Source organism: Bos mutus, chromosome 5 (genome assembly GCF_027580195.1).
Source record: "Bos mutus isolate GX-2022 chromosome 5, NWIPB_WYAK_1.1, whole genome shotgun sequence".
NCBI lineage: Eukaryota > Metazoa > Chordata > Mammalia > Artiodactyla > Bovidae > Bos > Bos mutus.
In genome coordinates this window covers 89,965,530-89,989,933 of record NC_091621.1, presented here as the reverse complement: position 1 = coordinate 89,989,933, position 24,404 = coordinate 89,965,530, and the positions used below count along the sequence as shown (strand labels likewise).

Below are 24,404 nucleotides of genomic sequence, written 5' to 3'. Positions count from 1 at the left end.
CCATTGTCATTGGAAACATGACTATCTTAAGCTTCCATGACAAGAGAGGCTTAAATGGTACAATAGAAATGAAAGCCTGATTGGAATGGAGCATGCAGAAAATGGGGACGTAGAAGCAGTGGGCGACTCCCTTTAGGCAGTCTGATATAAAAGGTAACAGCATTGGAGCAAAAGAGTGGGAAGTAAAAGGGAGGGAGAAATCTGTGAATAACTAGAGGTGTTAACTGGGGCTTCCCTGGTGGCTCAGCTGGAAAGAATCCACCTGCAATGTGGGAGACCTGGGTTTGATCCCTGTGTTGGGAAGGTGCCCTAGAGAAGGGAAAGGCTACCCACGCCAATATTCTGGCCTGGAGAATTCCATGGATTATATAGTTCATGGGGTTGCAAAGAGGCAGATAAGACTGAGAGGTGTTAATTACAGGAGCCAAATCTTAAATAGATAGTAAGGGATAGGATGCAGTGTAAAAGTGGGAGATTCAGCTTTCAGTAGCAAAAGGTACATACAATCCATCCACGGATAACAGGAAGGAAAGCAAAGATAGAGGTAGGTTCAAAGATTTGGTGTGTATTCTTAAAGTTGGGCTTCCCAGGTGGCTCAGATGGTAAAGAATCTACCTGCAATGTAGGAAACCTAGATTCAATCTCTGGGTTGGAACTATCCCCTGGAGAAGGGCACTCCAGTATTCTCGCCTGGAGAATTCCATGAACAGAGGAGCCTGGTGGGCGACTGTCCATGCGGTAGCAAAGAGTCGGACACGACTGAGCAACTAACATTCTTACAATCTTAAAGTTTCTAGTGATGTTAAGAGGTAAGGTCAACACTTGAGAGTAGGAAAGAGAAGACGATTTTGGAAGTTTGAAGAGTGAGGAGAATGAAATCAGTTCAGTTCAGTTCAGTCAGTCAGTCGTGTCTGACTCTTTGTGACCCCATGAATCGCAGCACGCCAGGCCTCCCTGTCCATCACCAACTCCTGGAGTTCACCCAAACTCATGTCCATCGAGTCGGTGATGCCATCCAGCCATCTCATCCTCTGTCGCCCCCTCCTCCTCCTGCCCCCAATCCCTCCCAGCATCAGGGTCTTTTCCAATGAGTCAACTCTTCGCATGAGGTATACTGGATGGTGCTTAGAGCCTGTTTAAAATTTGTGCTCACAAATTTGAACTCATGTATTTTTCTCTGGTAAGGTTCAGCTGCCCCTATGGTGAGCACAGAATAAATGAAGAGTTGAGTTTAACTAGAACTAGGAATTTGGCAGCGGAACTTCTCAGAGGGAGAGGAACATAGGGGAGGTGGAGATATATGTTAGTGATAATGGTGATGAACTGTGAAATCTAACTGGGGTAAGAAGTGACAGTATGGGAAGAGGGGATTGATGAATGGTGGGAAAGTGACAGGGCTAGTGAACTGGAGATTCCGCTGGTGCATTCTGCAGTAGGTGAGCCAAAAAGAGAAGATGGTCATCCAGGAGTCTGTATATCCCAAGGACTAGCCACACAATTGATTTCTAAATTTAGACTGTGCTCTTCTCTTTGTATACTCTCCTGTAAGGAAAATGGAGGGGAGGGGGTCATCACCAAGGTAGTTCTCAAGTCTGTATTCTGTAATCCTAATCTCTTTTCTGCACCTCAGTTCTTCAATGTCAATGCCTGAAAGCCTTGCCTGGATGCTCCACCAGCATTTTATACCAATTGTGTATAAATTTCTCTAAGCAGTTCTTCTTTCTAATTTGCATCTTCTGGACTACTGTTCTTCCTTTCTGATTCTTCTCTGACTCCTTTCCTCTTCTTGCCTCCAGCTGTAATCATTATCAAATAAGTTAGCTTATACAATATTTATTAGATCCATCCTCCATCTGCATTTCCAGTATCATGACTTTATAAGTTGTTAATAGTCACCAAAATGATGGTATCTTTATAATTATTGCCCCCCTAATACCAGGTTAGTTTTCAAGATAATAGCCACAGATCTCAAAAACTTCTTGGGGGTTTCCAAGTCTTTTAGAATAATGTCCAATGTCCATGGCTTAGGCTTTGGCCTTCTTTTCCATTCTGGAGTCCATTGTTTCCTCTTCTTGGGGTCTTTTCCCAGGGCCATTCCAGTCCTCTCCCAACTCTATAGCTTATGCCTGCATTTCCGTTCCTGGGGGTATCTTCCCTTCATATCTAAGTATTAAAATCCTTGGGGCACAGACTTACAAGCTAGCTGTTCTATACAAATTTTACTTGACCCCAGCTTTTGGAAATAATTTCTCCTTACTCCAGACTTGCAAAATAACTCTATATCTGTTAGTCATAAAAAAATTAATTTTTATAGACATGTGGCAGTGTTAAATATATTTTTACATATATTTTATTCTCATCCTTACAAAAATGAAGTGAGATTTTATTTAACACCACTTAAAAGATGTGAAACCTGGGAATGATAGAATTAAATGGTATATACTTGTCAATGTCAATTTTGCCTTTGAATAATTTATATGCTAATTTTCCTACTGTTTCTGTATTTTGTCCTTACAGCCAGGAGTCAAGGCTTTGCACTTAATGGACAGTCTTATTTGAATAAATAGAGGACTAGATTCATGGAAGTAAAAGTGCTTTTAAGTTGTTTGTATACATGTTAATAACCTTTTTAAAAGTTGTGACCTTTATTAAGTCTGGCAGTAAGAAAAAGAAAATCACCAAAGCTGACCGGTTGAAGCAGATACTAGAGGAAGAAGAGAAACGACAAAAAGAGGAAGGTATAAGACACACAGTGGTAACTATTTTCATATGCAGGTAATGCTAACAATAGGTTGGCATTTCTGTCATCCAGTCAACACTTTTTAAAGACAATTTTCAAAATTTTTAATTTTTTGAATTTAATGTTTTATAATGGGCTTCCCTGGTAGCTCAGTGGTAAAGTATCCTCCTGCAATGCAGAAGACACAGTTTCGATTCCTGGGTCAGAAAGATCCCCCAGAGAAGGAAATGGCATCCCACTCCAGTATTCTTGCCTGGGAAATCTCATGAACAGAGGAGCCTGGTGGGCTACAGTCCATGGAGTCACAAAAGAGTCGGACATAACTTAGCAACTAAACAACAGTGTTTTATAGTAGCTATTTATTTTTTAAAGCCTACCCACCAATCACTTTCAGATATATCTTGAAGGAGAGTTGCCAGATAAAATACAGGATGCCCAGTTAAATTTGAATTTCAGATAAACAATGGATAATTTGGGATAATTTACCCATGCAATATTTAGGATATACTTGAACCAAAAAAAAAAAAGTCCATTATTTATCTGAAATTCAAATTCATCTGAGCATCCTATATTTTTATTTGCTAAATATGGCAATCCTATCTTAAAGTGTTTATATCATTAATTACTGATTAAATTGAGAGCTTTGGTGCTGATTGTGCAGTAAGAATTCTTAAACTCGAATTAAATATGGGAAATATATACTAGCAAGAAACATATAGAGCAGCCTAAGTTCTTACAGTGTAATAATATCTATTTGTCAAATTTAAAGAGGATTTTCATTTGTTAAAGAATTTCAGGAAATTAATTATAGAAATTAATAAAAATTTGGTTATTTAAAATACCGAAAAGTGACTTTAAAAATCTGAATAGTTCAGATAGTTGTATCTTTTAACATGAAGAACATCCGTTGAGTCATACTGGGTTTTAAATGTCTGTCCTTCCCAGGTGGCTCAGTGGTAAGGAATCTGCCTACCAATGCAGGAGAGGCAGGTTTGAGATCCCCTGGAGGAAGAAATAGCAACCCACTCCAGTATTTTTGCCTGGAAAATCCCATGGACAGAGGAGCCTGGTGGGGTTACAGTCCATGAGATCGCAAAGAGTCAGACATGACTTAGCAACTGAGTGCCACCAGCACATTAGTTTCCAAGTTGATTTTTTATTAATAATCATATAAATCGTTTAGGTGACTTATGATAAGAATACAGTATCAGGACCTACTGTTTGGGGAATGTTTTATTATTTTGGGTTAAACTCATATTCTTTAACATATATTTCATGTTTTATTTTTTAACAGTGAAAGCAAGAGAAAATTTAGGTAGTTACTTCTGATGGTGTGGATGTCACGAGATTATGGAAATTTGAAGATTTTACCTCTTTTTAATTACCCATGATAGATCTGTCACTTTTCATTTATTAAAATCATTATATTGCTATAAACTTTTTGGAGAAGAGAAATATAATTGTGGGCCAGAAATTTTGAGAGTCGTGTTGTTTTTTTGAAAGAAATCTGGCAGTTTTATTTCTACCACATGATAAAGGTTGTGACTTATATCTAGTATTCTACCACCACTATATCGTAAATATTTGAAGTCACTTTAAGCGCTTAAAAACAGACTAAAAAAGTTTCTTGCTGTTGTTCTTCAGAGGAAGCACGTGTGAAATATGAAAAAGAAGAAATGGAAAGACTTGAAATACAACGAATTGAGAATGAAAAATTGCAAAAACTTGAAGCAAAAGTAAGTAAACATTAATAATATTATTACTGAAGACAAACTATGTGGCTATCATATCTATTTTGGAGAAGAAAATGCAGCCCACTCCGGTATTTTTGCCTGGGAGATCCCATGGACAGAGTAGCCTGGTGGGCTACAGTCCATTGGGTCACAAAAAGTCAGACATGACTTAGAAACTAAAACAACAGCAATCAGATCTATTTGGCCATTTAATACCATTCTCTTCCATAGATACCCATAATATTTAGGTCTGTATGAACTGGTTTAACTCATTTGATCCTACCATGAAGTTATGGTGGGTAAATTATTACCCACATTTCACAGATGAGGAAATTGGGGAATATGGAGAGATTAAGCAGCTAATAAATTTCATAGCCAAGACTTAGATAGAAGTAGTCTTGCTTCAGAGCTCATGCTTATAACCACTAAGTTATTATTCTCAATCCATCTTATAGATAATTAAATAGGAACCAAAAAATGTTCAAATTCTACCTCTCCTTTTAAAATTTCATTTCTCTTTTTCACCAGATTTCTTCATTATTGAATCAGTAGTTCTGAGACCTTTTAATCTCAGGACAAAGCCTCATTACTATTAAAAAGTGAAGATCCGCAAGAAGTTTTTGTTTAGATGGTTTATATGTATCAATATTTATCATATTAGAAATTAAAACAAATTTCAAGATATTTATTGTATTAATAGAGATTAGACATTGTTAAATGTAAACATGAATTAAAAAGTAAACACATTAAACATACTTAAAGAAAAAAGCAATTGCAATATTTATTGAGTTATAAAATTATATTAGTTTCAAATGTATGACATAATGATTCAATAGTTGTATGTATTGTGAAATGATCCCACAATAAGTCTAGTTAACATCCGTTACCACATAAATGTATATTTAAATTAGGAAAATGAGTGGCATTGTTTATATCTCTTAAAGGTCTTTAATGTCTGACTTAACAAAAGACAACTGGATCTCATATGTATGCTGAGTCACTTCAGTCGTGTCTGACTCTGCGATCCTGTGGACTGCAGCCTGCCAGACTCCTCTGTCCATGAGATTTCTCTAGGCAAGAATATTGGAGTGGGTTGCCATGCCTTCCTCCAAGAGATCTTCCTGACCCAGGGATCTAACCTGAATCCCTTAGGTCTAACCTGCATTGGCAGGCAGGTTCTTTACCTCTAGTGCCACCTGGGAAGCCCTCCTGGATCTCCTCTCTACTTCATTATTCCATCTGTTACACTATGTGTTGTTTTGATTGAAATAAATATAAAGAAAGAAAATTTGGCCTCATATAGATAGTTGGAAAAAGGAGAAATATTGTAACAGCCTTTCAGATGATTGTGGATTCTTGCCTTGATACTATACTGAAACTCAATAGGTGGTAGCATCTTAATGTGAAATCTGAAACCAAATAAATGAACTTTATGTACTCTGTTACACTAAAATGTTGGTCTGTTTTTATACTCTGAATAAATCTTGTATTGACACATGATTTTGCAACATCATGACTTGATAGCTTGGAAGAAGATGGTTCACTGAATTATTTGCTTCCAAATATTGATGTATTCTTATAATTCATTATCAAAAAGATCACATGCATTAGTGTCAACTTCAGCCAAACAGGTAAAGGTTTTAAGGATTGGGAAACTGTCAGGCTCCCTAGTAGTGGATACAGGTTTTCTAAAATTCAAATTTTTATTTGAAAGCTTGAGTTTATCAAGGGCAGCAGTGTTTCCTGAAAGTGACATGGTCAGTTCATTCGTTTCTGACAGAAGGTCTGCCAAAGTACTCAAACAGTTGGACAGATGTTTATTTCTCAAGATAGCATTGTTCTTTGATATGCAGCAAAAGTGTTCTATGCATTCTTCCCATCTTACCACACAGAATATCAAAGGATATATACTTAAGTTTTTACATTTAATACAATTAATAATTTTTACTTCTTCATCAGGTCATTCTTATGTGAACCTGGCTACTTATACCCCTCTCCCCTGAAGAATATGACCACTAATAAAGCTTGTGCCTTGATTTGTACAAAGGCGCCAGCAATTTTATACCATCTTGCAAATGTGTACCCTGCAAAAAGAGCAAATAAAGTCATAATATTGTCATTAAAATAGATTTGACCTCACTGATCCCAAAAGAATTTGGAGGATCCACCTGGAGGCTGCATATCACACTATATACACCACTGTTTCAGATGAAACCTTTTAGAAATATCAGTTGCATTTAAACTAATTGTAGTATTCATCTTGAAATTAAATATTTGTCCAGTAAATTTTAGATGCTACTTACAAAATACAAAGCTGAAATTAAAAAAAAGATCAATGTATCTATGCCCACGAAACAGGATCTGGAAAGGAGAAATGAAGAGCTTGAAGAACTTTATTTGTTAGAAGCATGTTTTCCTGAAGCAGAGAAATTGAAACGAGATAATAGATTCCTTTCCCAGGTAAGACTGATTTTATTATTTTAGCTAACACTTTTATACCATAAGAGGGAGTTATAATCCGATATCCATCTTAATAACAGGAAACTTTAAATGTGTCTATAAAAAACTTAATCTGACAAATCTCTCTCATTTGCTTGTAGCAAATTAAATTCATATTGCTTTTTAGAAATCTATTTGTCAATAAGATCCTTGACATTTTTATATCCTTTGACTCTGACTCTTTAATTTTGGGGAATTTATATTAAGGAAATTATCCTAAATTAAAATATAAAAAGTTTGACCCTGAGGCAATCGAGTGTTGTTCAAAACAGTGCAGCTTTGGAAACAATATCAGTGGTTAAAAAGGAAAAACTGTAATCATATGGCAAAGATTATAGTATAACTTAAAGCAAAAAAATTGTAATCCCAATATGATTGGGCTTCTCTGGTGGTTCAGACAGTAAAGAATCTGCCTGCAATGTGGGAGACCCAGGTTCAATCCCTGGGTCAGAAAGATCCCTTGGAAAAGGAAATGGCAACCCACTCCAGTATTTTTGCCTGAAGAATTCCACAGACAGAGGAGCCTGGTGAGCTTCAGTCCATGGGGTCGCAAAGAGGTGTACACGACTGAACAAGTCACACACACACACGTGCACACACACACACACACACAATACGATTACAAATGTAGAGTTTGCATAGACTACACAATGAATGGAATGACATACAAAAATGACATGGCGATTAATAATTAGTAATAATTTGAGAAATATAAATTAACCCAAATGTTAAACTTGTGTAAAGACAGGAGCTATATGATTAGTGAGGAAAGCAAAACAAAATTATCTCATAAACACTGTTTTAAAAGTAAAATGTGACAATAGATAAAATTTCTATTTATTTGAATTATTGAAGCTTATAAGTTATATTGATGAAGAGATATTTGGGTATTTTAGAGACATCTTCAATGAACTAAAATCATAATATGTTTTTCGCCTGAATTGGAAAACTAGGTTATAAGAGTTCATACCTTGAAAAAGAAGTGATTTAATCTTTGGTTGAGTTTTCATCAGTGAGAACTTGCAAGCATTTTTGTTCCACAGTGGAAACACTACATTGAATGTGATGGGAGTCCTGATCCTTCAATAGCCCAAGAAATTAATACTTTTATTACCTTGTGGAAAGAGGAAACCAATGAGACTTTAGAGGAAGTGATTGAGAAGAGTAAACTAGTGCTAAATGTAAGTATTTAAGCATTATTCTGTGATTTTAAATTATGTAAATTATAAATAGTCTGATATTGATTCCAAAAATAGAAATAAACTATTGTATTTGCCAGTTAGTAACACTACTTCTTTCTTGGTTAGGAAGAAAAATATTTGCTCATCTTTTTATTTTATTTTATATTTTTACCACTCCTAAAAACCTCTCACCACCTTAGGTAAGATCAGCCTAACAAATCTGAAACATTAACTGTGAAATGTGAAAGTGAAAGTGATGTCGCTCAGTTGTGTCTGACTCTTTGCGACCCCACAGACTATAGCCTACCATGCTCCTCCATCCATGGGATTTTCCAGGCAAGAGTATTGGAGTGGGTTGCCATTTCCTTCTCCAGGGGATCTTCCCGACCCAGGGATCAAACCCAGGTCACCTGCATTGTAGGCAGATGCTTTACCATCTTGAGCTACCAGGGAAGTCCAAAACTGTAACATTAACTGTAAGTGCATCCAATTCCAGAAAAAAATCAAGTTGCATACATTTATGTAGATAACAAGTATAAAAGTGTATGATTTTATCTTCAGCCAGAATTATCCACTTTTCAGTGATTCATTACACATATTTTTTTAATGTTAACTATAAGCCAAGCACCTCTTTTAAGCACTATAAGTACAAAGATGAATAAGAATATCCTACTTTCTATTTCTACAAATAGGATGGATAGGTTAACCTGAGGCACTACCACTTACCATGCACTTAAAAATGCCAGGAGAAATGTTGTGACATTTAAATCCATTGCCTAGCTCAAAGGAAAGTAAAGGAAAAATCTTGGAGTCCATAAGACAATTCAGAAAAGTGGACAAGTGTCAAAGTCAGTGGCTTCCTAGAAAGTGTCTATTTGTTAATCTTTCTTGGCTTAGTATTGGTTTAAAGAAGCATCAGGAGGCAAGCCTAAAGCACAACAAGGTAGCAAGTAATATCAGAGACCCTTTTATGGCTGGGAGCCTCAGAAAGGTAATGTGGATAATAGATGAAAACCTACACTGCGAAGAGTGATGATACACACTTGATTGGCTCATATTTAGCTTGATGAAGGCAAAACAATAATGTCTCTACCAAGAATTCTTAATAATGAGTGAGTCAGTAGTTAGATTGGAAGAATTTATCAGAATACAGCACAGTGAAGAGATGAAAAATTATCAAAGAGTAGTTAACAGACATGTATGATCGAACAAAAAGGACTAAAAGTATATTGACAAGCAGTATCAGAAGGAGAAGTAGAATAAGAAAGAGACAATATTCATTAGGCTGACAATTTCCCAGAATCCTCAGAAACCCAACAGATCCCACATTAGGATAAACAGAAAGGAATCCACACTTAGATACACCAATGTAACAATGGAAACTTTGGCTACCTGATACGAAGAGCTGACTCATTGGAAAAGACCCCAATGCTAGGAAAGATTAAAGGCAAAAGGAGAAGAGGATGGCAGAGGATGAAATGGTTAGGTAGTTTCACTGACTCAATGGACATGCACTTGAGCAAACTCTGGGAGATAGTGAAGGACTGAGGAGCTTGGCATGCTGCAGTCCATGGAGTCGCAAAGAGTTGAACATGACTTAGCAACTGAACAGCAACAGAAAGAATTCACTCCTCTTGGTCCTTTTATTCTCTAATGCTTTTTGTTTCATTTCCTTACCATGTTACAGTTCTTGTCACTGTGGTTTACTTCTCCATGTGCCTATACAGTGGAATAACTCCAGACTGTTAAGGTCATAATATGTTTGCTTAATTTAATCCGGAAAACAAGCTTATGAGATTCATTTTACACATGAAGAAACAGATAGTGACTTGCTTATGGTCCCCTACGAGACCTTAGATGAGCCTTACTCTGACTTTCCAAAGATTCCAAAGGGCCTCCCATGAGGGGTTTGGCTGCTAATAGAGTCCTCACAGAGTGTTCTTTCATATCCTCTCTCCCAGTGAGGCTGCCATGACGTGATGCTGGTCCAGGAATCTGCTGCTCTTTAAATAGCAGAGGCAGCAGGAAGCAGTACTAGAGTTCACCAGTGATGAGCTGGATACATCTTCCTGTTTGAATGTGGGGTATAGAAGCAGAAATAATAAACAGTAGGGAAGATGAGACAAGGATAAGTAAAACAAAACAGGAGACAGACAAGGAGAGTAATCAATAACAGCAGGAAACCAAAGCAAGAAGTCGTAAGATGAACAGAAAGAACTGGATAGCAGTAATCCCATGGTAAAGCTTCCCAAGTGGCTCAGTGGTAAAGAATCCACCTGCCAATGCAGGAGACTCAAGAGATGTGGGTTTGATCCCTGGATCAGGAAGATGCCCTGGAGTAGGAAATGGCAACCCACTCCAGTAGTCTTGCCTGGAGAATTCCATGGACAGAGGGGCCTGATGGGCTACAGTCCACGGGGTTGCAAAGAGTACGATGCAGTTGAGCACTATCCCACAGTAAACATCAAGTTCCAAATTATCAAATTTATTTGCATGGCGAATTCTTATGTAACCCTTACTATGGCAGACATTCTCAGCCTGGTTTAGGTTACTCATGTTGCTGCTGTGAAGTAACTCCAATAACCCTGTGAGGTAGGCACCATCATCCCCATTTTTCAAATGAAGAAAGCGAGACTCAGATGTTAAATAACTCGTCCCAGATCATGCCACTGGTAAGAGGGTGAGGATGAAGCCCAGGTTTCTGGCTTGAGCCCACGCTACCCAGCACGACTATGCTCTCTCTCTTACTTTAGAAATTTTCTATATATTATCTATGTCAGTGTTCAAAATTAAATTCTACTGTTTTATTCTTTATGTGCTGTACTGCTTTTCAGCTGAGTTTACTGAGTCATTGCTTTCATGCTTCACAGCACATCAAAAGGTCATTCTGACCAGAGTAAAAAACCCTATTCCGTTACACGTGATTATTTCCTAAAATAAAGTGGTCCTGTCTTCTGTAGGAAAAAAATTAAATTCTGCTACTTATTTGTTGTTCCTTGATCATACTGTGCCTTAATTTTTCCCATCACTGAATGTCTTTCCACTTGCTTGTATGATTTCTGAGAAGTTGGATATAACTCTTTGTTCTTCTAAAGGTAAGGTGTTTTTTCCCTTGGGCTGCTTTCAGGAATTTTTCTTTATTTTTGATTTTCCATCCTTTGAAAATGATATGCATAAATAGGTTTCTGGGGTATTTATCTTACTTGGTATTCTCTGAGATTCCTCAGTCTGTGGTTTGGTGTCTGACATTAGTTTGAGGGAAATTCTCAGCCATTTTTATTTCAAATATTTCTTCTGTTTCTTTCTTTCTTTTCCTCCTGGTATTTCCATTATGTGTGTGCCATATTTATTTTAAGTTGTTCCAGAGTCTTTGGTTATTCTGTTCTGGCTTTTTTCAGTCTTTGTTCTCTTTGCTTTTTGGTTTTCGAACATTCTCTTGATAAATATTCTCAGAGATACCTTCCTCAGCTAAGTCCAGTTGAGGAATAAGCCCATCAAAGGTATTCTTTGTTTCTGTTGAAATGACCTCTAGCATTTCTTTTTGGTTCTTTCTTGGGATTTCCATCTTTCAGTTTTACATCACCCATCTAATTCTTGCGTGCTGTCTACTTTATCCATTAGAACCTATAACACATTAATCACAGGTGTTTTAAATTCCTGTTCTGATCATCATATCCTGCCATGTCTGTCTGGTTCTACCATGTATGGTTCTGATGCTTGCTTCTTCTTTTCAGTTTGTGTTTTTTGCCTTTTGGTATGCCTTGTAATTTTTTCTTGATAGCCAGATATGATGTACTGGGTAAAAAGAACTGTTGTAAATAAGCCGCAGCCATGAAATTAAAAGATGCTTACTCCTTGGAAGGAAAGTTATGACCAACCTGGATAGTATATTGAAAAGCAGAGACATTACTTTGCCAACAATGGTCCCTCTAGTCAAGGCTATGGTTTTTCCAGTGGTCATGTATGGATGTGAGAGTTGGACTGTGAAGAAAGCTGAGCGCCAAAGAATTGATGCTTTTGAACTGTGGTGTTGGAGGAGACTCTTGAGAGTCCCTTGGACTGCAAGGAGATCCAACCAGTCCATTCTAAAGGAGATCAGTTCTGGGTGTTCTTTGGAAGGAATGATGCTAAAGCTGAAACTCCAGTACTTTGGCCACCTCATGCAAAGAGTTGACTAATTGGAAAAGACTTTGATGCTGGGAGGGATTGGGGGCAGGAGGAGAAGGGGACGATGGAGGATGAGATGGCTGGATGGCATCACTGACTGGATGGACGTGAGTCTGAGTGAACTCTGGGAGTTGGTGATGGACAGGGAGGCCTGGCGTGCTGCGATTCATGGGGTCGTAAAGAGTTGGACACGACTGAGTAACTGAACTGAACTGAATGTGGTGGTGAAGTGGGAAGGAAGAGTTCTGTAGTCTTGTGATTAGGTCACAGTCTTTAAGTAATCCTATGTCTCTGGACAATGAATCTGCAAGTGTTTTTAACTTTTCCTGTTAAAAGTTGGGTGAGAGGGAATGACCAAAGCCAATTGGATTTGGATTTTTCCTTTCTCCTGGGTGAGGTAGGCTCTGAAAAATCAGAGCAGAAATAAAGAAAAAAAGGGAGAATAATCAAATCAATAAAATTAGAAATCAAAATGGAGAAATAACAACACAGAAATACAAAAGATCATAAGAGACTACTATGAACAATTATATGCCAATAAAATGGACAACTTGGAAGAAATGGACAAATTCTTAGAAAAGCATAACCTTCCAAAACTGAACAAGGAAGAAATAGAAAATCTTAACAGACCCATCACAAACAAGGAAATTGAAGCTATAATAAAAAATCTTCCAACAAACAAAAGCCCGGACCAGATGGCTTCACAGGTGAATTCTACCAAAAATTCAGAGAAGAGCTAACACCTATTCTACTCAAACTCTTCCAGAAAATTGCAGAGGAAGGCAAACTCCCAAACTCATTCTATGAGGCCACCATCACCCTAATACCAAAACCAGACAAAGATGCCACAAAAAAGGTAAACTACAGACCAATATCACTGATGAACACAGATGCAAAAATCCTCAACAAAATTCTAGGAAACAGAATCCAACAATATACTAAAAAGATTATACATCATGACCAAGTGGGCTTTATCCAGTGATGCAAGGATTCTTCAATATTCACAAATCAATCAATGTGATACACCACATTAACAAATTGAAAGATAAAAACCATATTATTATCTTAATAGATGCAGAGAAAGCCTTTGACAAACACTCATTTATGATCAAAACTCTCCAGAAAGCAGGCATGGAAGGAACATACCTCAACATGATAAAAGCCATATATAACAAACCCACAACAAACATTATCCTCAATGGCAAAAAATTGAAAGCATTTCCTCTAAAATCAGGAACAAGACAAGGGTGCCCACTCTCATCACTAGTATTCAACATAGTTTTGGAAGTCCTAGCCACAGCCATCAGAGAAGAAAAAGAAATAAAAGGAATCCAGATTGGAAAGGAAGAAGTAAAACTCTGTTTACAAATGACATAATCCTCTATATAAAAAACTGTAAAGATACCACCAGAAAATTACTGAAGCTAGTCAATGACTATAGTAAAGTTGCAGGATATGAAATTAATACACAGAAATCCCTTGCAGTCCTATACACTAATAATGAGAAAACAGAAATTAAGGAAACAATCCCATTCACCATTGCAACAAAAAAGAATAAAATACTTAGAAATAAATTTACCTAAAGAAACAAAAGACCTATATATAGAAAGCTATAAAACACAGATGAAAGAAATCAAAGATGACACAAATACATGCAGAAATGTACCATGTTTATGGATTGGAAGAATCAATATAGTGAAAATGAGTGTACTATCCAAAGCAATCTATAGATTCAGCGCAATCCCTATCAAGCTACCAATGGTATTTTTCACAGAACCAAAACAAGTAGTTGCAAAATTCATATGGAAACACAAAAAACCTCGAACAACCAAAGCTATCTTGAGAAAGAAGAATGAAACTGGAGGAATCAACCTGCCTGACTTCAGACTATACTACAAAGCTACAGTCATCAAGACAGTATGATACTGGCACAAAGACAGAAATATAGATCAGTGGGACAAAATAGAAAGCCCAGAGATAAATCCACGCCCCTTTGGACACCTTATCTTTGACAAAGGGGGCAAAAATATACAATGGAGAAAAGACAATTTCAAATAACAAGTGGTGCTGGGAAAACTGGTCAACCACCTGTAAAAGAATGAAACTAGAACACTTTCTAACACCCTACACAAAAGTAAACTGGATTAAAGGTCTAAATGTAAGACCAGAAACCATAAAACTCTTAGAGGAAAACATAGGCAGAACACTCTTTGACATAAATCACAGCAAGATCCTCTATGATCTACCTCCCAGAGGAATGGAAATAAAAACAAAAATAAATGAAACCTAATTAAATCTAAAAGCTTTTGCGCAACAAAGGAAACCATAAGCAAGGTGAAAAGGCAGCCTTCAGAATGAGAGAAAATAATAGCAAAATGAAGCAACTGACAAAGAATGAATCTCCAAAATATGTAAGCAACTCATGCAGCTCAATACCAGAAAAATAAATGACCCAATCAAAAAATGCACCAAAGAACAAAACAAGCATTTCTCCAAAGAAGACATACAGATGTCTAACAAACACTTGAAAAGATGCTCAACATCACTCATTATCAGAGAAATGAAAATCAAAACCACAGTGAGGTACCATCTCACGGTGGTCAGAATGGCTGCCATCAAAAAGTCTACAAACGATAAATGCTGGAGAGGGTGTGGAGGAAAGGGAACCCTCTTACATTGTTGGTGGAAATGCAAACTAGTACAGCCACTATGGAGAACAGTGTGGAGATTCCTTAAAAAACTGGAAATAGAACTGCCATATGACCCAGCAATCCCACTGCTGGCATATACACCAAGGAAACCAGAATTGAAAGAGAGACATGTACCCCAGTTTTATTGCAGCACTGTTTACAATAGCTAGGACATGGAAGCAACCTAGATATCCATTAGCAGATGAGTGGATAAGGAAGTTGTGGTACATATACACAATGGAATATTACTCAGCTATAAAAAAGAACACATTTGAGTCAGTTCTAATGAGGTGGATGAAACTGGAGCCTATTATACAGAGTGAAGTAAGCCAGAAAGAGAAACACCAATACAGTATATTAATGCATATATGTGGAATTTAGAAAGATTAACAATGACCCTATATGGAGGACAGCAAAAGAGATATGGAAGTAAAGAACAGACTCTTGAACTCGTGGGAGAAGGCAAGAGTGGGACAATATGAGAGAATAGCATTGAAACATGTATATTACCATATATAAAATAGATGACCAGTGTAAATTCAATGCATGAAGCAGGGCACCCAAAGCTGGTGTTCTGGGACAACCCAGAGGGATGGGTTGGGGAGGGAGGTGAGAGGGGGTTTCAGGATGGTGGGACACATGTACACCCATGGCTGACTCATGTAAATATATGGCAAAAACCACCATAATATTGTAAAGTAATTAGCCTCCAATTAAATTAATAGAAAAAAAATTCCAGCAAGTCAAGCTTGCTCTTAATTTTCCCTGAGATCAAGCTTTGTTAAGAAGAACAAAGTGCTCTTGTGTATTTCAAAATGCTTCCTTTCCCCCTCCTTCTGCTTTCTGATTCATAAAGAAGTTGGTTTTTTAGTCTGTTCAGCCTTTCATTTGATAGGATGGAGTGACGTCTTCTAAGCTCCTCTGGTGGAACTAGATTGCTTCAGTTTCCTCATCTACAAAATAGGCACAATAAACAGTATCTACGGAAAAAGCAAGAGAGTTCCAGAAAAACATCTATTTCTGCTTTATTGACTATGCCAAAGCCTTTGACTGTGTGGATCACAATAAACTGTGGAAAATTCTGAAAGAGATGGGAATACCAGACCACCTGACCTGCCTCTTGAGAAATGTGTATGCAGGTCAGGAAGCAACAGTTAGAACTGGACATGGAACAACAGACTGGTTCCAAATAGGAAAAGGAGTATGTCAAGGCTGTATATTGTCACCCTGCTTATTTAACTTCTATGCAGAGTACATCATGAGAAACGCTGGACTGGAGAAAGCACAAGCTGGAATCAAGATTGCCGGGAGAAATATCAATAACCTCAGATATGCAGATGACACCACCCTTATGGCAGAAAGTGAAGAGGAACTCAAAAGCTTCTTGATGAAAGTGAAAGTGGAGAGTAAAAAGTTGGCTTAAAGCTCAACATTCAGAAAACGAAGATCATGGCATCCGGTCCCATCACTTCATGGGAAATAGATGGGGAAACAGTGGAAACAGTGTCAGACTTTATTTTTCTGGGCTCCAAAATCACTGCAGATGGTGATTGCAGCCATGACATTAAAAGATGCTTACTCCTTGGAAGGAAAGTTATGACCAACCTAGATAGCATATTCAAAAGCAGAGACATTACTTTGCCAACAAAGGTCTGTCTAGTCAAGGCTATGGTTTTTCCAGTGGTCATGTATGGATGTGAGAGTTGGACTGTGAAGAAGGCTGAGCGCCAAAGAATTGATGCTTTTGAACTGTGGTGTTGGAGAAGACTCTTGAGAGTCCCTTGGACTGCAAGGAGATCCAACCAATCCATTCTGAAGGAGATCAGCCCTGGGATTTATTTGGAGGGAATGATGCTAAAGCTGAAACTCCAGAACTTTGGCCACCTCATGTGAAAAGTTGACTCATTGGAAAAGATTCTGATGCTGGGAGGGATTGGGGGCAGGAGGAAAAGGGGACGACAGAGGATGAGATGGCTGGATGGCATCACTGACTCGATGGACGTGAGTCTGAGTGAACTCCGGGAGTTGGTGATGACAGGAAGGCCTGGCGTGCTGCGATTCATGGGGTCGCAAAGAGTCGGACACGACTGAGTGACTAAACTGAACTAACTGCCCCATAGACTTATGATAAGAATTAAATGGATTAAAACATATAAAGCATTTGGAACACAGGTCTTGGAACATAGTAAATATTCAGTAGATATTAGTGATTCTCCTCTTCCATTTCTGCTCACTCTTCTCATTGTTACCATATTGTTATTGTTTCTATTGTTCTACAATCTTAGGTAATAAGCCTCCTCTATCAGCTTGCTGAGGACAGCTCGTTATACATAGTTGAAGATTTTTATAGTGGAGTTTTGGGAGGAAATATTTTATTTTCCCATGACCTTTTCTAACAGAATAAATTCAGGAAACTATTTTTATATGTTTTACTGGTGATATGTTCCTCAATTCAAAAATGGTAAAACATCCCATATTTCACTTTTTCCTTTGTTTATCAGAAGATTACTTTTATGGTAAATTTTTGCTTTGTATTTTTACTTTCACTTTATAGTTAATTGAGAAATTGAAGTTAATTTTATTGGAAACTCCACTATATGATTTGCAAGGGAAAAATATAATCCAGTACCAAGAATCAATTCTAGAACTGCAGGAGCTTCTTCATCTTAAGTTTAATAGAGCCACAGAAATACTTCTCAGAGTAAGTGTGATGTTTTGCTTTATATGTTATTAATACCTTTTGTAAGTGTTAAGATTTTATATTATATAATTTTTAAGATCCAGTATCATTTTTTTGAGGATTTAAAAGGTTAAGGGAAAGTCAGAATAATTAAGGCACAATGTGAATATTTATTTTTAATAATAATAAATATCAACTGTGAATATTTATTTTTAAAGAAATAAAACATTATCAATATAGCTAAATTCTAGATATTTTCTCTTATACTTGCTAAAGTTCACTAGGACCATTATGAAAATAAATTCACAAAACCTTGTATTTTAGATATTCACTCTAGATGAAGCAGTTTACACAAGATTACAATTATTGGTAGTCACTCTATTTTTACCAAATATCTTAGCACTAATGGTAATGTTCAACTAATTATAGAGCCATTATTATTATATCTATGAAAGTTAATAATAATTCCATAATATATTCTAATATCCAGTCCATATTTAAATTTTCCCTAATATTCCATGAATATCTCCTATAGTTTTTGTTTGGCTTTGTTTTTTTAAATCAGAAAACAGTATAAGATCATACCTTGCTTTTGGCTATTTTGTGTCTTGGTTTCTTTTTTCTTCTGGTCTAGAACACAGTAACGTTTATAGACGTGGTAGAATGTGTTCTAATTACAAAAAGAACTGCAAAGAAGGCTTATTATTGTTAAGTTATTCTTAGCAGTAATATTCATATTAAAATTTTGCAACTATCTTATTTATATTGTAAGAAAAAGCCAGTAAGGAAATGTGTTATAATTATTACTGATCAAAATTTTTATTTTAAGAGAAAAAAAGATATGTTATATAGAAGAGAAGATTAGAAAACACACTGTAATGTTAAATTTGTAATGGAAATATCAGTATGAACCAGATTTCTCTTTATTCCATGTAAAGGAATAAGTTCTAATTGGGGTAAATAGCTGATTCAAGCTTGGGGCAGGGAATTTGAAAGACGAGATTGTTATTGCAAGATGAATTTTTGCATTATCTTGTGCTAGAAAGCAAGTAAATGCTCAAAGACTAATAAAGTCATAGGTAAAGGGACAAGACTAGCTTAAAAAAGCTCCCAGTGGTCAAGTTGGAGATAATTTTGAATATCAGAAAGAACAATGTCTATAATTTATTAAAACACACTGATTAAAATAAAAATTCATGAGTCTACAGTGATACCCCAGAAAGGTAGAGGGAAAGTGAGGTGGGGGTAGAGAGAACAATTCTTTATAGAATACCATCTGATGAAGGTGGAAGGAATGGTTAGTCAGATAATCACCACTTTTCAATCTCCAGTGTAATAACTGATAAAGATAATTAACCACTACCTCAGTAATTAGGTGAAAAGTTTAGGAGCATGTCATTCTCATAATGCCAAAGTATTTGACCACAGATTACTTACTGACTAGGATAAATGTACTTTGCAGTGGGAAGATATGGGTAGTCACCACTTGAACTCAGTGATCAAGTCCACATTGTTAACAGTGGGACATCATATGCCTCCTGATAGGATGCAGTGTAAAGAACACAACTTCCCATAAGGTGCCTTCTTGCAGAAAATCATTCATCTAATGTGATTAAACCTGCTGCTGCTGCTGCTGCTAAGTCGATTCAGTCATGTCCGACTCTGTGCGACCCCATAGATGGCAGCCCACCAGGCTCCGCCATCCTTGGGATTCTCCAGGCAAGAACACTGGAGTGGGCCGCCACTTAAACCTACCTTGACCTAACTTCCAGTGTACAAAAAATAAAGGAGATAGAGGAATAAGTTAAACTGTGAGGGAACAGCTGGATAAATTCACACAATGTGAAACAGTTCTACAACAGTTTTGTTATTTATGCCACACTGAGTGACTTGTGGGATCTTAGTTCTCCCACCAGGGATTGAATCTGTGCCCCTCTTCAGTGAAGTCCTAACCACTGCCAGGGAAGTCATAGAACAATTACTTTGAAAACAAATAGCAATAAATTCAATTCCCAGTACTTTTAAGTTTTTACATTATAGGAGCTGAATACATATTGACTTATTTAAGTCCTTTTAAAGAACTAATGTCTTAAGCAAGAGGCATGAATCTATTTTAGTCTTTATTAAAGAATTCTAAAGAATATCCTTAAATGGTATGTTGATTATCAGGTATTAGACTAGTAAAACACAGAACTCATAGGTATATTTTGTAAACTTGGTGTGTTCGGGAATAGGCTAACTTTTGCAGTAGCATAAGGTAAGGATAAAGTTAAGATTAGGATATATAGTTAAAATGAGAAGTCATGATAATGTTAAAATTGAAAAGGGTAATCTAAAAGCAATCTGCAAGAGCTATTTGGGAATATAGGCGCACTCCGGGAGCTGGTGATGGACAGGGAAGCCTGGCGTGCTGCAATTCATGGGGTCGCAGAGTCGGACACGACTGAGCGGCTGCATCCTTAGACACCTTAAGAGAAACTGAGTAGAAAAGGGGAAACACATTTAAGTGAGTAAATACATTTGTATCATTTAGAGAATTATTTAAAACAATTCTTTGTTATTTTTATTGAACCTTATTTTTACCCAAATTACTTTTTTAAGTATTGAAGGGAATCCAACACCTAACTGATGAAATAACTTACCTAAACTATATAATTTGTGAGGCCTCTAATCTTAATAATGTTTTCTTTTTTTCTTACAGCAAGCTAGCACTTTAGCAGATCTGGACAGTGGAAATATGGAAAAAGTCATTCAAGATGAAAATGTTACTCTCTATATATGGGCAAACCTCAAGAAGAATCCAAGGTATTGCCATGGGTGATGCTATAGGTCTGAAGACATTAGAGTCACATGACCAAGCAGATGCCTGTTGCATTACAGCATGGCATACTTATAAAAACCCATCTTAGAAAAAAAAAAAAAAAACCCATCTTAGGAGCTCAGCCAGTTAGGGTTTAATTCTGAGACCTGTTGTTTATCTTAGGCAAGTTACTTAGCCTTGTAAGGTCTCAGTATATCAACAGTGAAATTATTTTTATCACTTAATAGGATTGGGCTGAAGATTAAATGTTAATACATGTAAAGGTCATCCATAACAGGATGTCTAGTATAAATACACACTGACTAGATATCGGGGTCTTCCTCTTTTTTTCACTCACTCAGCCTCCCTCCCCACCAAAAAGTAGAAGTGATTGGTACTTTCTACGGGACAGTCTGAAGCTTTTAAAAAATTTATTTTGTGTGAACTGTGAAAGTAGCATCAACATATATACACTATTAGGTGTAAGATGGGTAGCTGGTGAGAAGTTCCTGTGTAGCAACAGGAAGCCCAGTCTGGTGCTCTATGATGACCTAGAGGGATGGGATGGGGGAAGGGGAGAGAGGCTAGGGAGGGAGAGTGAAAGTGAAAGTCGCTCAGTTGTGTCTGACTCTTTGTAACACCATGGAGTATACAGTGCATGAAATTCTCCAGGCCAGAATACTGGAGTGGGTAGCCTTTCCCTTCTCCAGGGGAATCTTCTTTACCCAGGGATCAAACCCAGGCCTCCCGCATTGCAGGCAGATTTTTTACCAGCTGAGCCACAAGGGAAGCGGGTATGTATGCATAATTATGGCTGATTTGTGTTGTTAGATGGCAGAAGCCAACACAACATTGTAAAAAATTTAAAATATGTATTTAAATTTAAAAACTAATACTTTCAAAAATAATTTCATATTTATTACTTTTTAGATATTTAAATGATGTTTTCAACAAAGTAATATCATTCTGAGGAATAATAGAGATAATGACAAATTCATAATCACTTGGCTGCTGCTTTACTCGAATGTTTCAAAATAATTGAGTTAATATGGCACAGTGAGTTTTAGAGAAAAATTATCAGAATAAAAGTTAGGAGGTCTGGGTTTCTAGTCCCAGCTCTAAAAAGACTAGTCATAACAACAATGGGAAAAATTGGACTTTGTTTTTGATATTTAGTAAAAGGAAGGAACAAAATATTTTCCAAGTTCTATTTGCTACAAAATACTCTGTGGTTTAAATTTTAATTAAATTTTTTATTCATTTATTTTTGGTCACACTGTGCAGCTTGCAGAATCTTATTTCCCCAACCAGGAACTGAACCCACACCCATGGCAGTGAAAACGTGGCATCCTAACCAGTGGACCGCCCTCTGGCGGAAAATAATCTGTATAATTTTAAAAGAATAAAAGTAAAACGAACAGCTCTGTATTAACTACCCAGGTTTAAAAAGAGAATTAGATGGTATTCTTTTACTAAGATAAGGAACAGTGGTGGCAGAACAACTTTTGTTTTACTTTGATGGTGATGAAGAGGGGCAGAGGTTGGGATGGTGAGTTCAGTGTGGGACTTGTTGAATTTGAAGTTACCTATGAGACTATGAGACATCAAAGTGTAACTATCTGAAGGCATTGAGAGAAATGTGAGTTGGAAACATATTTGGAGGCATTATTAGCATTGTTGTTGTCCTTTAGTCGCTAAGTTGTATCCAACTTTTTGTGACCTCATGGACTGTAGCCTGCCAGGCTCCCCTGTCCATGGGATTTCCCAGGCAAGATTACTGGGACGAGTTTCCATTTCCTTCTCCAGGGGATCTTCCTGACTCAGGGATCAAACCTGCATGTCCTGCGCTGGCAGACAGATTCTTTACCACTGAGACACCAGGGAAGCCGAAGTTTTGGAGACATGTTTGGGGAAGTCATTAGCATACAGATCAGTAGTTCTTAACTTTTTAGAAATCAACTCTTATGAATTTTATTACATATGTGCACACATATGTAAAGGAGTTTTTTTAACCTTTTATAGTTCATTCAGGGATACTTCTTCCCCTAGGAAACATAGAGCTCATTGAAGTGATAGAAATTATAATATCCAGGGAGAATATGTAGAAGGAGATAAAAGGAGGACTCAGGATGGAGAGCTGAGTGACATCAGCCTGGGCTTCCCTGGTGGCTCAGAGGTTAAAGTGTCTGCCTGCAATGTGGGAGACCTGAGTTCGATCCCTGGGTTGGGAACATCCCCTGGAGCAGGAAATGGCATCCCACTCCAGTATTCTTGCCTGGAGAATCCCATGGACAGAGGAGCTTGGTGGGCTACAGTCCACGGGTCGCAAAGAGTCAGACACGACTGAGCGACTTCACTTTCACTTTCGCTTTAGGAAGTTCAACTCAGGTCAGTTCAATCGCTCAGTCATGGTTAGGAAGGAGGCTGTACAAAGGAACCAGAGAAGGAATTCCCAGAGATGGAAGAGAAGAGTATGGAGCCATGGATCCCAAGAGATAGTTTTGAGACAGTAACATCAGAAACCTGGTCTAAATGCTTGCAAAGAAAGCAAGTTAAGTGTATCCACACTGCTCAAAACTCTGGTGAAATTAAAGAGGAAATAATGCTTAGGTATAAATTCACAGCAGACATAGAACTTCCTAGAGGCTCATCTTTTTTGTTAAATTAATTAACAGGCACAGAAGTATCAGATTCTCTGAGACACAAACTGGATTTGAAATCCCAAGGATATTAGCAACATCTGACATTGCTCTACGCCTCCTGCACACTCACTACGATCATGTCACACCCCTGAGCCCTGTTCTAACACCATCACAAGAACACATTTCTATAGTAACTGACTTTGTCAAAGAAGAAGTTAAGAGTGTGCAAACAGCAGTCAGCAAAGATCTCCAAGAAGAGAATAAACAAGAAAATGAGTCTAACTCAGTTCATGAGGAAGAAACAAAAGCTGAGGGACAAGGTGATGTCGAAGAACAAATGGTAGGACACTTTAAATGTACATTTTTTTCTTCATGAAATGGGTGTTATTAGATTCTCTTGATGCATTCTCAAGATTGTTTTCTAAACAGCTAGAAACCGAAAGCCATTTTCTAACCAATGGCTCCGTTTTGAATGTGTTTTTTCCCCTTGCCTTCTATATTCATAGTCACTATTTATAGTTGAGATTGTTGCTTCCACATCCCAAAGTTGAGCACAGAAATTGCTCATTTTTATTTTAGGTTCAGTCCCCAAAAGCTTTGAAGCAATTTTATTTGTGGGTATTAATTATATTTCAAATTCACTTAAGGGAACTTGTGATAAATACTTTCACAAACTGAAGGATTAGTTACTTCTTCAGGTTTCGGTTTTGTAAGAAAGAATTTAATGAAGTAAAAACTAATTTTTTAAAACCGTTGTACTTCTCTTTTAAAAATTGACATCTTTAGATATAATAATATGTTAGGTGCTATGCGCTCAGTCACTCATTCATGTCTGACTCTTTGTGGCCCCATGGACTGTAGCTGGCCAATCTTCTCTGCCATGGATTTCCCAGGCAAGAATACTGGAGTGGGTAGCCATTTCCTAACCAGAGGAACTTCCTGACCCACAGATAGAACCTGAGTCTCCTCTGTCTCCTGCATTGGCTGGTGGATTCTTTACCACTAGTGCCACCTGGAAAGCCCAATTAAATGTTATAATAATCATATTTTGGTAATTGGTTTCTGCTCTCTTCGTTCTGTTTCCAGGATTTTCAAGCCACTTACCTATTATGGTAAAATAAACTGTCTCTTTAGCATTTAATAGAACTTTCTCAGAACTGAGCAGCTTTTTGTTTGGCCATGGACACTTTTATTTTAGGGAGGACCAGGTTTTCCTGTAAGTGCTTAAAATATTGTATTGGTTTATTGGTTTGTTTTCTTTAAACACAGGTA

General features: G+C 37.2%; 1 protein-coding gene across 1 annotated transcript in view; it reads left to right on the top strand.

Moving 5' to 3' along the window:
- The window catches only part of DNAI7 (dynein axonemal intermediate chain 7), an 88,156-nt gene that overhangs the window by 16,246 nt on the left and 47,506 nt on the right, over positions 1–24,404 (top strand). The window contains 7 exon segments of the mRNA XM_070371209.1: positions 2,654–2,738; positions 4,385–4,476; positions 6,832–6,933; positions 8,016–8,153; positions 17,565–17,711; positions 20,392–20,495; positions 23,166–23,472. Coding sequence (XP_070227310.1) covers positions 2,654–2,738; positions 4,385–4,476; positions 6,832–6,933; positions 8,016–8,153; positions 17,565–17,711; positions 20,392–20,495; positions 23,166–23,472 — 975 coding nt within the window.